The 17,275-nt window shown below is 39.2% G+C and overlaps 1 protein-coding gene across 1 annotated transcript; it reads right to left on the bottom strand.

The window, feature by feature from the left end:
- Positions 1-3,544: 3,544 nt before the first annotated feature.
- On the bottom strand, positions 3,545-16,477 carry shha (sonic hedgehog signaling molecule a). The gene is made up of 3 exons (XM_053628501.1): positions 15,971-16,477; positions 8,283-8,544; positions 3,545-4,606 (listed from the first exon to the last, which is right to left on the bottom strand). Exons 1-3 carry the CDS (start codon positions 16,259-16,261, stop codon positions 3,951-3,953), a joined length of 1,209 nt encoding a protein of 402 aa, XP_053484476.1. The 5' UTR covers positions 16,262-16,477; the 3' UTR covers positions 3,545-3,950.
- Between the last annotated feature and the right edge of the window lie 798 nt (positions 16,478-17,275).

The following is a 17,275-nucleotide window of genomic DNA, read 5'->3' as shown; positions in this document are numbered from 1 at the left end:
TATATGACTCATTACTCCAGACTTGTGGTCAATCAGCCAGGATAGTTTAGAATTTAGTTTTAGGAAAAATAAAAATCGAATTGTCTCGTTTCAGTAAAACTTTATTTGCATTAGCAGAGGGTTTACAGTAACGGAATAAAAACTTAGGTTTAGGGTTTTATTGTTGCCTCAATGCATTTTCCCTCTCTCTTATTTATTTATTTTTGTACAATCTCTCTCTCCTCTCTCTCTCTCTCTCTCTCTCTCTCTCTCTCTCTCTCTGTCTGTTCCTCAGGCACAACGCCGCTTGCAGGATTTTGCCGCTTTTATTTACCTGTGTGGCGAGGAATGCTCATGCTTTTATGCTTTTTGGATGCTTTTGTGTGTATTGGCATAAAGCGTGCAAGGTCAAAAAAAACAAAACCCATGCACACAATGAAGAGCTGCTGGAGAGAAGTGGCCGTGGAATTTCTGTTCATGTTGCAACACAGTTCAAAAGCTTTCAAACCTCTTTTCTAAACACACACACACATGAACTAAGCAGCTAACGAGTTTGCGTATCAGCATTAAAACACACGCTATAAAAAAAGATTTTGTCTCAAAGCGATGCTTTGAATTTACTTTGATTTAGATTTGAACCATGTTTTCCTTTAGTATCAAACCCACTACACTGACAGCATGCATTTTTTTTTTTTTTTTTACTTCTCGTCTTTTGTTATAGGTTATTTAAATTTTTGTTCTCTCTCTCTTCTCCTTTTTCTAATTTTTCACTTCTTCCTCTGTTATTAATATACAGTATTTCTATTATTTTACTCTTTATTCCATCCCTATTTTTTGGATTTGTTTTTCTTCCGTCATTTGCCTTGAAAGTTGTTTACACTTTATTAATTGTTGTTTTTTTATTTTTATTTTAAAAAACTGTATGTGTGTAGTGTGTGTTCAATATATATAGTCTGAATCCTCTTCTTCTGTTCAAATGTAACACAGGACACATACTTTTCACACCCACACACCATGAGAGAGAGAGAGAGAGGTGTAAGTAGGCTGGTATGTGAGCAAACATACACCGATCAGCCATAAAACCACCTGCCTAATATCATGTAGGTTATCCTCTCCTTGTGCCACTGAAACAGCTCTGACCCGTCAACGCTTGGACTCCACAAAACCTCTGAAGGTGTGCTGTGGTATCTGGCACCAAGATGTTAGCAGCAGATCCTTTAAATCACCTTGAACTCTTTGTCATGTACATCAAACTGTTCCTAAACAATTTTCTCATTGTGTCAGGGTGCGTTATCCTTTCGTACGCCCCTTCAACAATGTTTAGGTAGGTGGTACGTGTCAAAGTAACATCCACGTGAATGCCAGGACCCATGCTTTCCCAGCAGAACACTTCCACACTGATTCATCAGACCAGGCCACCTTCTTCCATTGCTCCATGGTCCAGTTCTGATGCTCACATGCCCATTGTAGGAGCTTTCTGTGGTGGACAGGGGTCGGCATGGGTGCTCTGACCGGTCTGCAGCTATACAGCTCCGTACGCAGCAAGCTTCTCACACCTTTCTATCAGAGCCAGCATTAACTTTTTTAGCAGTTTCTGCTACAGTAGCTCTTCTGTTAGATCGGACCAGATGGGCTAGACTTCGCTCCAAACGACCCTGTCGCTGGTTCACTTTTGGTAGGTACTAACCCCTGGGTACCGGGAACACCCCACAACACCTTCCGTTCTGGAGACGCTCTGACCCAGTCGTCTCGCCATCACGATTTGGCCCTCGTCAAAGTCGCTCAGATTCTTACGCTTGAGCATTTTTCCTTCTTCCAACACGTTAACTTCGAGAACTGACTGTTCACCTGCTGCCTAGTAGTAGAGTTATCCCCCCGATAATCGATATTATTCACTTCACCTCTCAGTGGTTTCACTGTTATGGCTAATCAGTGTATATAGACAAGTAGACAACACGTTTGCATCAGGTAGCAGTTGTTTTTGTCTGTCTATCCATCTATCTGTAATCCATAAAGCTACTCCTCCATCCATCCATCCATCCATCCATCCGTCTATCGAGTGGGCTATCCATGATCCATCCAGCAGTCTATCCATGAACTACCCATCCAGCAGTCTATCCATGATCTACCCATCCATTCATCCATTAATCATTCTATCCATAATCCATTCACCACTCTATTTATCCAGCTCTTTATTTATCCCTCTAAACAGACTATTCATAATCCAGTAATTTATCCACCCATCCATCCCTCGTTTCATCCAATGGGCTATAAAACAGTCTATCCATAGTCTACCCATCCATTCATCCCTCCATCCAGCACTCTCTAATATGCCTATCCTTCTATCTATACATCCAACACACTATCCCTACTCTATACATTCATCCATATCCATAATCGTCCCATCCTTCCTTCCATCCATCTATCCACCCAACAGTCTAGTCATCCATCAAAATGGATTTAACTTATCAGTGATCATTGGAATGTGTCTGTCCATCCATCACTGTGTACAGGAAGCACGAGCTGTATCAGTATTGCATCTTAACTCATTCAGTAATATTGTTGTGGGTTTTGTTTTTTGATAGTTTGGCAATAGAAAACCCTTATAACAACAACAACAAAAAAAAATTCCAGAAACACACAATTTCTTTCTCACATTTTTTTTATAATATAAACATATAAATAATCATCTCTATACATTTCCTGACACATTGAGCCTGTGCATATCTGCTACATTTTATTCCTATAAAACTATTCACCTATTACAAAAAAAATGGAGGCAAAAAATACATTTTAGTAAATTTACATGAGTTACGTATTAATTCAGTCTGTAACTCTGCGGTTAGGAGAGTGAAATGTCCAAAATGTGCAGTTCTGTTTTCCAAAAATGAGCAATGACAAGAGAAACACTGAAAAATAATGATGATAATAGTAAAATAATAATAATAATAATAATAATAATAATAATAATAATAATAAAAATAAGAAGGATAATATCATGAAGAAACTCTTTGTGACTATTTAAATTAAAATATATTCTCATAATTTACACTATTTCAAGTGATTCGGCAACGAGCGAACAGTCAAAATCTAATTTACAATTCTGTGTATAAAAATATAATTTATGGACCCCCAACCCCCCCTACCCTCCCAAATCCCGAAAAAAATATATAACAGTCAGTCAGTCAGTCAGACGCACGTAGGCATGTGCCGATAAAATAACGTGTGAAAAATAACGCCGCTGTTTGGGATGAGGCCATTTTTTTGACCGTTTAATGAGGCAGCATTTTAAAGTCTTTTCTTTTGTAGAAATTTAAATGAGAGCATCTGTTTTGACTGAAGTAGCTTGTCCAAAAAGGGCAGGGCTTAAGTTAAATTTGAGATGTCATGTGACGTTACTAGTTTTTCTTTTCGCTTTTTCAGCTCGTCGTACTGCTTAGCACAAAATACTGGCTTTAATAGAAACAATTAGAGTTAGCCTAATCATCGGCTAACATGGCTGCTAGCTTCAATTACACAATGGTTAAGTTAAGCCCCCCCCCCCCCCATGCCTTTAAGAAGAACTGTTCAGCACATGCCCTAGTCGCACAGAACATTTTTCATTCATTTTTCTTTCTTTCTTGAAGTATATAAAAATAGATTCTGCACGTCCGGATGGTACACACATGCTGAAACACAATCCTGTATATATGTGTGTGTGTGTGTGTGTGAGAGAGAGAGAGAGAGAGAGAGAGAGAGAGAGAGATCAGCAGCCGGAGTTCACGTGTGAATAAATTATTCAGGACACATTTAAGGCTCCATTTCTTTCTTTTTTCCATTTTTTTGAGATGGTGTCTGTAAAATAATAAATATCCCTCCTATTTTTCCTCTTCCAGGAAAGGGGGCCTGTTTGTCTCTCTTTATTCATATTCTAACATTGTCTTGTGTCCTACATTAGTCTTTGATATACATATATATAGACATTTTGTCTTTCAGCTCTTGTCCTCCATGCTGATTGGATGAAAAGCAGCTTCGCCTAAAATCCGTGTCCCGATTCGGTACAGAAAGTCAGAGTACCAGTGCACACCATCATTCTGGACTGATCTGTTGAACAAAAATGGTGCCACCTTGTGGACAAGGCGGACAGGCGCGAACGATAAGTGTGCCAGCTTCTGGTTCTGTACAGCAGCGTAACATGAAGCGAGGATGTCATCCACCACGATGGTGCCATGACCTGTGAGCGGCGCGAAGGATCCCTCATGTTCTTCTTCGTAAATCCGATCCACCATGACTGCACGAAGACTGTGTCCTCCCTCATCCAGTATCATCACTTCCTGTCCCGGTGTGATGTCGCTGGCGAACATCTCGGTCAGCGTAGAGTTCTGGACGATGAACAGCAGGTGCGCGGCGGTGAGCGCGATCCTTGTCGGCGGGTTCCTGGTCTCGATGACGTGGAACACTCGTCTCCTGACATCATCACGGTCCACAAACATGATAAACTCACTGTAGACAAGGTTCCCAGACTCATCTGCTGCCAAGACCTCGTCTCCCACTTTCAGGTCCTTCACTTTCTTCATCGCGCCATCCTTCAGGCGGACGTGAGCCGAGCCGGGAAAACAGCCACCCGACTTTGCTGCCACAGAGTTCTCTGTAGAGAGATAAATAAAAACATATTTACTCAAATGTTACTACATATTACTAATAACGTTTATTTATGTGCTGGAGATGCTTATTACATCTTTAATGGAGTTGTTGGATCAACAAAAATAAGGAAGTAAAGATCACTTCTTTATGTATTACAATACCATGTATTTTACAAAACATGGTATTAATTCAGCATGTTTAAGTACTGATAATTCAACATGTTTAAAGTTAAATATTAATAATTCAGTGTTTTAAATTAAATATTGCTCATTCAACATGTTTTAAGTTACATATTGATAATTCAACATATTTTAAGCTAAGTAGTGATAATTGAACATGTTTAAAGTTAAGTGGTATTAATTCAGTATGTTTTAAGATAAGTAAGGATAATTCAACATGTTTTAAGTTAAATATTGATAATTCAATATGTTTAAAACATTAAATATTGATAATTCAATGTATTTAAAGTTAAATATTAATAATTCAACATGTTTTAATTTAAGTAGTGATAATTCAACATGTTTTAAGTTAAATATTAATATTTCAACATGTTTTAAGTTAAATATAGATAATTCAATATTTTAAGTTAAATATTAATAATTCAACATGTTTTAATAGTGATAATTGAACATATGTTAAGTTAAATATTTCAACATGTTTTAAATAAAATATTAATCATTGAACATGTTTTAAGTAGTGATAATTGAACATATAAGTTAAATATTGATATTTCAAAATGTTTTAGGTTAAATGTTAATAATTGAACATGTCTTAAGCTAGGTAGTGATAATTTGAAATGTTTTAAGTTAAATATTAATAATTCAACATGTTTAAGTATTCATAATTGAACATATGTTAAGTTAAATATTGATATTTCAACATGTTTTAAGTTAAATGTTAAACATTCAACATGTTTTAAGTTAAATCTTAGTAATTCAAAATGTTTTAAATTAGGTAGTGATAATTGAACATGTTTGAAGTTAAATATTAATAATTGAACATGTCTTAAGGTAGGTAGTGATAATTCGAAATGTTTTAAGTTATATATTGATAATTCAGCATGTTTAAAGTTAAATATTAATAATTCAACATGTTTAAAGTATAATTTTTAAAAATATGAATAATTCAGCATGTTTTAAGTTAAGTAGTGATAATTCAGCATGTTTTAATTCATGAGTTCTCTAGTTCTATATGTTTATGAATCAGTTTTGAATTTAAAGTCTTAATTTAACAAAGCTTTCATTCATGTTTTATGCTAGTGTTAATTCAACAAGATTGAAGATAAACTGCAGTAATTCAGTGGTTTTAATTCAACATTTTCAACATGTTAAATATGCTTAATTAGACACTTTTAAAATTAAATGTTGATTTAAAATGTGTTGCAGTTTTTGGTAATTCCAGAGTCTAAGTTAAAAACAAGATTTAATTTGACGGGTCCCCCCGATGTTAAGTATATGCTGTCAATTCATCAATGTTAATTGCTCTAAATCAGAATTCAGAAATGGAGTTATTTAGTGACTGGAGAAACAGATGAAAGTATTTTTGTGTTTAGAAACGTCTTGTGTAGTGTGTAGTCAATGAGACAAAGGGAATACAGCGCATATTGGAACACAGCCTTTCAGCAAACAAGATCAATCACAGCAGCTTGTGTGAATTCGGTTAGAATCTTCCCAAAGAGCCTGTGAGTGTGTGTGTGTGTGTGTGTGTGTGTGTGTGTGAGAGAGAGAGAGAGAGAGAGAGAGAGTGTGTGTGTGAGTGTGTGTTCACGGGAAGAGGCACGGACGGCTCTAATTAAAAAAAGCTCCAATAAAGGAGGCGACATTGTCATTCTAATTACAGTTTGTGTACGAAGCTCTTGGAAAATAAAGGAGGGGACACTTCTGGGCCTTTTTCCCAGCAACTTGCTCATATTTGCTCAGGTGCAGGAACGTCTGGGTTACAATTCACACACACACACACACACACACACACACACACAGACTGCCTGGTAAAAAAAAGAAAGAATAGGTATTTGCTCTTGCCCAATTCTCTGCTGATGGAGATTTGAATGTAAATGAGGTTTGAAATGGCAGACTAACGTCAAAGCCACCTTTTTATTTCCCATCATGCTTCTCTCTTCACATTCCTGTCTCTCGGATCACACTTTCAGCAAACATGGCTAAAGGTTTCTGCTTCTTCTTCTTCTTCTTTTTTTTTTTAAAAAAACCCTAATCCTCTCATCAGATCCCGGGCCACGGAAACCCTCCTATTTTTTCTAAAGGCATGTGACCTCAGACTGACACGGACTTCAAGAAATATGTCAAAACGTGTGTTTGGAATCGTGATCCACGGATTTCGTCTTCAAACAGATTGAAACATGAGCGCCGTGCTAATAGAGGAGATGGGATTTATCTGGTCAATTTTTCCCCAAATGAACAGGAGAGGGGAAAAAAAACAAACGTTTGGACAGATTTGAATATATTATAATATTATAATTATAATGACAATTTGTCTAAGTATGAATTCATTTAGTTTAAAATGATATTGCATTCCATAGCCATGAAACGACGCACCAGATCTACACCAGATTACACAAAATACTACACAAAAAGACATTAAAGCATTGTTAATTATCACAGATACATTTAAGTAGCCTTTTTCTACACTGGATAAAAATCTTAAGCCTATTGAAATAATTACATTTATTAATGAATTTAAAATAAAATTCACTTGTTATACTGCAAAAGAAATTGTTAAAAATGTCAAGAATTCTAATGAAATTATTAAAAAAAGATTAATTATTAAAAATACATCATCATAAATAACAAATAAATAATTCCATTGCCAAATGGATGTATATTGCATTTGAGTCGATCTCCCTATAAAGAGTTTCTCCCTCACAGAGACTGAGTGGGGCGATATAAGCTCACTAATCTCCATCGCACACACACACACACACACACACACACACATATACACTATGAAGACTTGCTCCTGGGAATCTAATCACAGGGCTTATAACGATAGAATAGACGTAATAATCGGGCTAATAAGGATTTGGGTGAAGATGAGGATAAAGTTAAAAGGATAAAAGACGAGGAAATGTTTGATTTATTTAATGTTTTGAAGCTACTGATATAAGAGAAGTTATTCATTTTGGAAATGAAAACAAAAGCAGATTTTTAAAACGTTTCGAAAGAAAGAAAAATCCACGTCCAATGGTTTGAAATGGAATCTTAAAAACGACTTTCACTTATAGTTCCAGTTTTCTTTCAAACTTAAATGGATCGTTCTTAACATTTTAAGATTAATTTCACTCGCTCTTTATTTTGTCGTTTCGTTCTACTCGTTCCTTCGTTCGTTTAATCTTTTTTTTGTGTGTGTGTGTATGTCGATGAGCGAATTTTCTGTAAACTATTACGAGATTTTTTTCAAAGAATCCTCTTCTTCTGTTCGAATGTAACACAGGACACACACTTTTCACACACACATGGCATCCAACTCTGAGAACACAGCGGCTCTTATTATAAAGTGAATTACACACACACACACACACACACGCACACACACGCACACACACACACACAAACACACACACACACATTTTATCTCTAAAACTCTTCAGCATCCTTCTATCTATTCAGCCACGTTTTACAGACAGATCTTTTTTCTGGGTTTTTTATTGGTCGTGTGTTCCTGACCTGCTTTAACGGAGCAGTGGATATGAGCTTTGGACTCGTAGTACACCCAGTCGAAGCCGGCCTCCACGGCTAAACGCGACAGCGTGCCATATTTGCTCTTGTCTCGGTCGGACGTGGTGATGTCCACGGCTCGGCCCTCGTAGTGAAGCGACTCCTCGAAATGGTGGCCGTCTTCATCCCATCCTTCGGTCACGCGCAGCTTAACCCCCGGCCACTGGTTCATCACCGAGATCGCCAGCGAGTTCAGCTTGTCTTTGCATCTCTGAGAGAGAGAGAGGAAAGCGGGAACAAATCAATGAATGAGACACTGTTATGCGTCTGATATATATAGTGAACGATCACAAAAAACATCTTGATCCTGCGAGGTGTTTCGGCTTCACTGAGATTTCATATCGTAATATGTTATATAACGTTTGCTCATTGTTCTTTTCAGAGAAAGTACTATACAGCTGATATTTAAAGAATAAAATGAGTGCAGTTTATAGTTGCATTTGATATCTGAGCAACAAGTTTGTTTTCTTTACATTACAGCAGCTATAAATGCTCATTCCCTCACTGGCCTCTCTTTTTTTCTTTCTCTTGAAGTTAAAATGCTGCTTGCATAAAGTATAAACTCCGCCCTCTTTCCTGAAGACTTTCAGACTGTCGCAAAGCACTGACACCGGAGACTCCTTCCATGGACGTTAAACCAGCATCACCTTATCCTAGTTAGAACAGGATTGGTGTAAAATTGCGAGCATTTTACACCGAAACTGTAGCTATATCTGGGCGCTGACCTTCCCCCTAGTGGGCGGAGTTTTTTATTCTTTGCATACATAACAGGAACGTGTGTTGAGTGTAACGCCTCTTTAATGATTGTAGCCACGTTAAAATCCTAGAATCGAGCGTATGCTCACGTTCGGAAAATAAGACTTGATCTGTGAATCTGCTTGAAATGATTTTGCTTACATACAGATATAAACCAATAGTGTTTTTAGGGCTGTGGATATTTTCCTGTCTTGAGGAACATTCCCTCAGGAAAAAAGGAGCATCTCTCTCTCTCTCTCTCGCTCTCTCTCTCTCTCTTTCTCTCTCTCTCTCTCTCACTCTGAGGAAGCAGCCATTAAATATAGATAACTCATCCGCGTTCGCTTCACTGCTCTAAAACATATAGATCCAGCCGAGGAGCTGGAAACTGCGACACACATCTCTAACGCTGTGTTGCTTTATTTGACAAACCTTTCAGATCATTTAAAGTTATTGTTTTAGCATAATCAAGATTAGCTCTAACTGAGCAACAAGCTCTTTTTCCGTTAAACAATTTTGCCTTATCGGATAAATACTCAGCAGGTGATTAATATCAAGTGATCATTTTTAAACAAACAAACAAACAAAAAAGGAATCCTCTCAATGTGGCACACATAGAAACACAAGCACAGCGATGGAGGTTGGGTTGTTTTTTTCCCCCCACTGTGTCGTTAAAATGACGCAGTAAACGCACAGTGGTGCAGAAGATGAGACGGAGCTCGTCTGAGAACTTGTAGCACTCGAGTGAAAAGAGAAAAAGAGCAGGGAGCCGAGAGCTCGTTATTAATTCATCGGGTCGTGTGCCGCAAATCAAGCCAGCGGGCGTGAAGCGCAGCAGGACACGCGGACGCTACGGATGTCGCCTCTTAATCTGCTAACAAAGAATCGCCTCAGAAGAAACACTTAGTGACAGAAAGCCAAAATACAGTTTTACTGACCACACACACCTGATTCAACGTGTGTGTGTGTGTGTGTGTATGTGTGTGTGTGTGTGTGTGAGAGTGTGTGTAAAATCATCAAACTGTAGTGGATCCTGATAAATACAGCCTAAAAGTGGAACTTTTTGTGTGTGTTAGAAAGTGTGTACCAGTATCTCAGCCAACTAACCAATCACAATCCACTGTTCTATCACCATCTCCACCAACTAAACAATCACAAGCCACTGTTCTATCACCATCTCCACCAACCAACCAATCACAAGCCACTGTTCTATCACCATCTCCACCAACCAACCAATCACAAGCCACTGTTCTATCACCATCTCCACCAACCAACCAATCACAATCCACTGTTCTATCACCATCTCCACCAACTAACCACTCACAATCCACTGTTCTATCACCATCTCCACCAACCAACCAATCACAATCCACTGTTCTATCACCATCTCCACCAACCAACCAATCACAATCCACTGTTCTATCACCATCTCCACCAACCAACAAATCACAATCCAGTGTTTCATCACCATTTAAAGAATCAATTAGTATAAATAATTACTCATTAATTATCAGTTAATTATTAGTTAAGCGTTTACTTGATATTTGATTTGGAAATTAGAAATGCTAACAACTTAGTACTGGAAAACTTACTTAAACTAGCTAGTTACTTTGCTAGCAACACTACTTCCATGCAAAGTAGGTAAGCTAAACACTTTCAGTTTTGCTAATGTCAGAAAATATTTGAAAACATGGCGAACACTTCTGCTTCGCTCCGTTGTGCTCAAAGCTAGCTATGCCAGCAAGCTAGGCTCAAGCTACCATTACCTAAGTGCTGTTTGATATTTTGACATGAAATGTTTTATAATTGGAATCTCATATATATATATATATATAAATATATATATATATAAATGAATATGTATTAGCTACACAGCAAATAGAAAACTAGCTGTTGTTAGCTAGCTCTCTAACTGAAATCAATACATTTCATAAATTCACGTAAAACAATTATGTTGAACTAAAAAAATTATATTTAGGAACAAAATTTTCACACACAGGAACTCTTAGCTAGTCCCTGTAGCCAAAACACAGGTAAGACTGACTAAAGCACTCGTTTGATCTCCTGCAGGGTGTGTTACTGAGCTGGTGTGTGATCAGGGAACTGGAGCGGCGCAAGACAGCGGCGAGCTTGTAAAGCGGACATGGTGTAGCCGGGCGTGTTCAGCGTGGTTCAGGTGAGTGGAAGCGCCTGGAGGCGTCACACGCCGTAATAACTGTAAGTGAAGTTTGATAGACATCTGAGAAAAGACCAAACCACACCTGACGCTAGTTTCATCCCTTAGTTATAAAGGAGGAGGGAAAAAAACGAGCCAAAAAAAAGAGAGAGACTTTAAAAATGCACCTGCAGTGAGTGAATTACAGAGTGTGCGATACGTTCAGCTCTCTGTCTTTAACACGGACGCTTTAATGACGTCTTTTCTGCACCGTTGAACTTTTTGTTTTTTTAAACGATTCAACACTGGAATCTAAACTGTACACGAAAGACATAAAAAGACGTGTGAGATGATGCTAACAAATAATAGCTTGTCATGATAACGAGAAACCGCGATGAAGTGTAAACTCGTCTGTCCTGATGATGTTGGAAACCTTCGAGCTACCGTGTTACAAAGCGCTGATGCTGGAGACTCCTTCCACGAACGTTACATTATCACATTTCTCCTTACAGGAAACTTCACCATATCAACAGTTTTTTTTCGTTGTTAATAATAAAATTTCATTACATACCATGAATGCAAGTCCCTGTGAACGAGCTGTTACTATGGAAACGATAAAGTTTTAGAACATATTCGACGGTGTGTGCTACGTAAAAGTCCGGATGAAATTCTGCAGCATGACTGGTTTTGTTTGTTTTTTTTGGTGTTAAATTCATACGCTATTACATATTTGGTTGAATTGTATCAGGATGTCCATATATGGGCATAAAACTGTGTCGTTTTGTATCAAAGTGCCTGTTGGTCCACTTTACTTAATTGAAACGCATGAATTAAAGGAGCGCCCGCCGATTGGTTGTTGTGCAACCAATCGGAGTCGAACTTTAATATAATGCATGCCAAATGGAAAAAGAATAAACATTTTGATTTCATCGTTTTTACAATTTATACATCATAGCATATGATGTATATGTAAGTAGTATTTAAAAAACAAAAATAAATAATTAAGACTTAAGTGACTTAAATAAGCAAATTAAATCCGATGTAATAAATTAAGCAGGTAATGAAACTGAATTTACAAATGATTTGTATTTTGTGAAAAAAATATTACTTACAATCATTAGTTAGAAATTTAATATTTATATGTGTTTCATTTCGCAATCATTTCGAATTTAAGCCAAAATCTGTAAAACGCTTAAGTAACTGTTGCGGTAGCTACGAATTTAACTCCGTTAGCTGCGTAATTGTTAGTTAAACAATAAAAGAGTTTCGCACAATGGTTATCATTTGCGTTACGTGTCAGCGAAGAAGATTTAAGCCTCGTAATTGTGCCGTGTGTGTGTATGTGTGTGTGTGTGTGTGTGTGTGTGTGTGTGTACAAGTATTTTATTGCTTTATGAGGACCAAAAAGAATGAAACATCCGTGTAACTCCAATTTAGATTAGACAGATTAAGTTAAGTTAGATTAATTAGCATACCGTCATTATCACAATAGTGGGTCCTCATAAAGACAGAAAAACGGGCGAGAGACAGAGAGAGAGAGAGTGTGTGTGTGTGTGTGTGTGTGTGTGTGTGTGTGTGTGTGTCCTTGCAAGGCTGATTTATCAAAGCTTGACCTTCCTCCAAGTTTGTTTAGGAATAATTCCTGGGGGAATAAAAAAAATCCTCCTAGATAATGCACCCTGTGGAGAATTTCCAGAAAATTCCATGCAGCTTTGAGTATTGGAGAAATTCAGCAGCTCTTCGTTCTGGAGCTATATTAAGGAGCTCCGACTGATTTGTTAATTAAAAAACGAGACATGCATATACACATATACATATGTGTATAATGTATACGCGTGGCGTGATTATCTCCATCTCGCTCCTTGCTCCTCGCATTATAGCTGCGAGCACACGGGGTGCGTTTAATATTTTAAAACACTTGCCAGAACGAAGGAGTGAGATGGAGTGCGCGCTTGGTGCGTCACGCCTCAGTTTTTTTACCCGGTCAAAAGCGATGCACCGGCATGGGAATTAACACCTACAGTGATGGTGGTTGTAAAAATTTGTAGTGTTTAATTAGTGTTAATGAGTGTTTGAGTTATCTATTAACACGTCTCGCGGTTCAACACCTCCTAAACCCGAGCGACTCAAAAGGCACGCAGGTTCTCAACACACAACCACTTAACACCGAACACGTGTCGAGCAGATTCAACACTGCAGACAAAACGTTAATTGCAAACGTCAGTGCTTTGTAAACTGCAGAGCTGGGATGAACTCCTACAGTGTTTCGTTCACCCTGCGGTGTTGAGTCGATATGTTTCCTTTCAATTATCCGAAAACGGCTAATTAACACCTGGACCTGCTTGGACAGCCTGCGTTTCATTGAACACTGGGTTATTTCAACACTATATAAGTTGTGAATGAATCGACCCGTCCCCGTGTTTAATGGAGCCGAAGAAGTATTGAGCTAGAGCACGGAAATTAACACGTACTGGGTTAATAGTGTTCGGTTATCCTTTCGGGTTATCGCCTGCACTTGTGGAATTGTGTTAAATTGGCTCTGGAAGTGTTAAGTCGTGTCCAAACACAGGTGGTTGGTATTATTTCAAACACCACTGTATAAATGGTTAATTTGACAGTTGTTCATTCAAACCCGTTAATTCATTTAACACTTTGTTAATTCGGTATTACACACGTTGCTGTACCATTAAAGCGTGCAGTTTTGAATGAACACCTCAGGTTTGCTTAAACAAACACCACAGACACTGATCAGTCATGACTTTACGTGTTAATTCAACACTGTAAAGTTAACTCAATGGTGTTTAAGTGTTTAACACTTTGATTTAACGCCCAAGCTAGGAGAATGAAACACCAACGAAACGCTCAGGATGAGAGACTGTGTAATTAACACACCTCATGGTTCACGTGGCTTCATGCAATTCAACACTTACAGTGTTAAATCGAAGTAGTGTTAAGTGAGACATGCTGCGTTGGAGCAACATCTGCACAATACGTGATAACTCACTAACACCGTGCACGTTAATTCAACAACCGTTCCGAACGGTTAAAGACTATTCTCAGACTATCTCAGGTGTTAATGGAACGTTGTAGGTGTTTATTCCCATGCTGCAGGGTGTTAAATTGTCTCCGTTCTTTTGTGGAGTGTATGAATAAACACCTTCTTCAGAGTTCAATCAGAGCCAGTCCTGCGGTGTTAATCCACATCGGCGCCATTCTTTTAGATTGATAATAATCTGTGACGGCGAATTAACGCTCCTCTGGGTTCACTACAGTGCACTGTTCAGAGATGAACCAACACTCTGTGTGTTAATTGAACCTTCAACCTGTCAAATGATTAAAGACCACTACAACAAATCTACAACTGTAATTGTTCAGTTAACACTGGCTGTGTTAATTCCCATGCTGCAGTGCTAGTTTGTGAGGCAGTTTAACATTTAATCTGAGGGAGTTAAACACTTAACGCTGCAATGTTAGTCACTCTGCATCCGCACCAGCTTTGCGTCGGCTTTTAAATCGGAGGCACTGTGTAGAGTTAACACGTGCAGTGCTCGATTAACACCTGAAAGCGTTAAGGACTATTACAACTATTACTAATCTGAAACTGAAGGTGTTCGTTCCTGTGCCGCAGTGTTCACTTAACGCTCTGGCTCGACACCAGGCTGTGATTTAACACACCTCAGGCTTGTGCGGTGTTGAATTAAACAACCTAACACCGTGCTGAATTAACACACGCGGTGCTCAGTTAACATCTACAACATCTACAACCTGAACCGAAGGGATAACTCAGAACTGTGTGTATGTGTGTGTGTGTTCATTTGAAGACTTTTACAGCTGATTGAAAACTGCCAGTGTTAATTCCTATGCCACAGTGTTAATGTAAACGCTCAGTTGAAGAGAGAATGAAATGGATCTTCATCGGCTGCGTTCTTGTAAAGACTGTGATTTATTTGTTTTGGATGAAATAACACCGTCGTGAACTAACACAGTGAACACCGCTGAGAGATAACACCGCGTACGTTCAACTCAGCACTAAGTGATTAAACACTGTTAGGTGTTAGGTGCATGAAAACTGTAAGGTTGGTCAGGTACAGTGCTGGGGTGTTAACCACCTTCCTTTTGTTGATTTTTTTTTTATCTTCATAATAATAATAAACACCTTCATCAGAGTTAAATCCTTCCTGCTTGAACGAACACCTGTAGCCCACAGCAGAACCGAACTGAACACCGTCTGAACCAACAAATCCTTCAAGGCTTCTAGGAGAAGAACACGTGATTGAACACTATTATGGACGAAACCGGTTTGCTACATCACACCTGACCCTTAACATCCGAGGTGTTAATTCAGCACCTGTGTGATTTGAACGCAGCAGATGAAGGTCTGGATGAAGCATGGAGCTGACTGACAACTGCGCGCAACAGCGACCTGAAGGAAGCACGTGCGGTGTTTAATCGTCCCGTATGTCACGTTAACACTGAACAAGTGCCCACGCTCGCGTGTTAATTCAGCGTTGCACGAGCAGGTTTGTTTTATAATGGGCTCGGCGTGTTGAGTTTAGACGCCGCGTCTGAACGCGAACGCGTCCTGCACGTTAAATAACAAGCTTGGGTTGAGCACGTGTTAATTCCGGACTGTGCTGAGTGCTGAATGATCGATCCGCATGTATGTTTTATGTGTGTGTGTGTGAGTGTGTGTGTGTGTGTGTGAAAGAAAGAGACAGACAGAGAGAGAGAGAGAGAGCTCGTGTACCTGGGTCATGAGCCGGTCGGCGCCGGTGTTCTCCTCGTCCTTGAAGATGATGTCCGGGTTGTAGTTGGGCGTGAGCTCCTTGAAGCGCTCCGAGTTGCGCGTGATCTTGCCCTCGTAGCGCCCGCTCGCGCCCAGCGTCTTCTCCGCCACGTTGGGGATGAACTGCTTGTACGCGAGCGGAGTCAGCTTCTTCGGGTGCTTCCGCCGGCCGTAACCGCGGCCCGGACCGCACGCGCGCACCGGCAGCAGCACCAGCAGCGCGAGGCACAGACTCACCAACAGCGCACGCATTTCTTGCTTTCTTTTTTTCTTTCTCTTTTTTTCTTGCCTTTAATTTTTTTTAATACAAAAAAAATCCTTTCTTTTCTCCCGAAGTGGAAAAAATGTCATCAGAATCAGCAGCACCTGGATGAGCTTTTTCTTTTTTTCTTTCCTTTTCTTTTCTTTAAAATTTTTTTATTATTATTTATTTTTTGCAACCGGCTTCGGGACCGGTAGCGTGCGCACGCGTGTATGCGTCTTTGTGTGCGTGCGTGTGCGTGTGTGTATGTGCGTGCGTGCGTGTGTATGTGTGTGTATGTGTGTGTGTGTATGTGTGTATGTGAGAGAACGAGAGAGAGAGAGAGATAGAGAGAAGCACCGGGACTGTCTCGCGCGTCCTTGCCCTCTCCTCGCCGGTACAGGTGCAGAGTCTCCGCTGTAATGCTGCTCCTCTGCGCGCCTCTGAAGCGTTATAAGCGCAGAGGGGAGGGACCTGCGCAGGCACACACACACACACACACACACACACACACAGATGTGAAAAGATGCTGTTTGTGTGGAATAAACATGGTGTGTTTGTGTGTGTGTGTGTGTGTGTGTGTCTTTTCCAACCACCCACTCACTCCTAAACCTGAGGGTGGGGTTGCACTGGGACACACACACACACACACACACCAGTTACAACTTTCCAGTGTGTTAAATCTAAAATAAAATCAGTGGTCACGTGCTAGACATCCAGGTTACACACTGCGTGCAAGTGCATTAATTTAAAGAAAATGGCAATTGTGGGGTGTCTTATTTTAAGATATTTTATTTTTTTTAAAACAGGTTGTATAAATGTAGCCTGCAGCTTTAGGCACATGTTAAAACCTGGGAGTAAATTAAGACAAAAATATTAAATATTGCTAATAATATTCTTTAAAGAACCTGGATTCAGTGACATTAGTTTAAATATTAATAAAATAACAAATAAGTGCATTGACCGATTACGTAAATGGTCTTCACTTACATAGCGCTTTTATCTAAAGCATTTTACACTGTGTC

Source organism: Ictalurus furcatus, chromosome 7 (assembly GCF_023375685.1).
Source record: "Ictalurus furcatus strain D&B chromosome 7, Billie_1.0, whole genome shotgun sequence".
NCBI classification, from domain to species: domain Eukaryota; kingdom Metazoa; phylum Chordata; class Actinopteri; order Siluriformes; family Ictaluridae; genus Ictalurus; species Ictalurus furcatus.
This window is presented reverse-complemented; position numbering and strand designations above follow the sequence as displayed.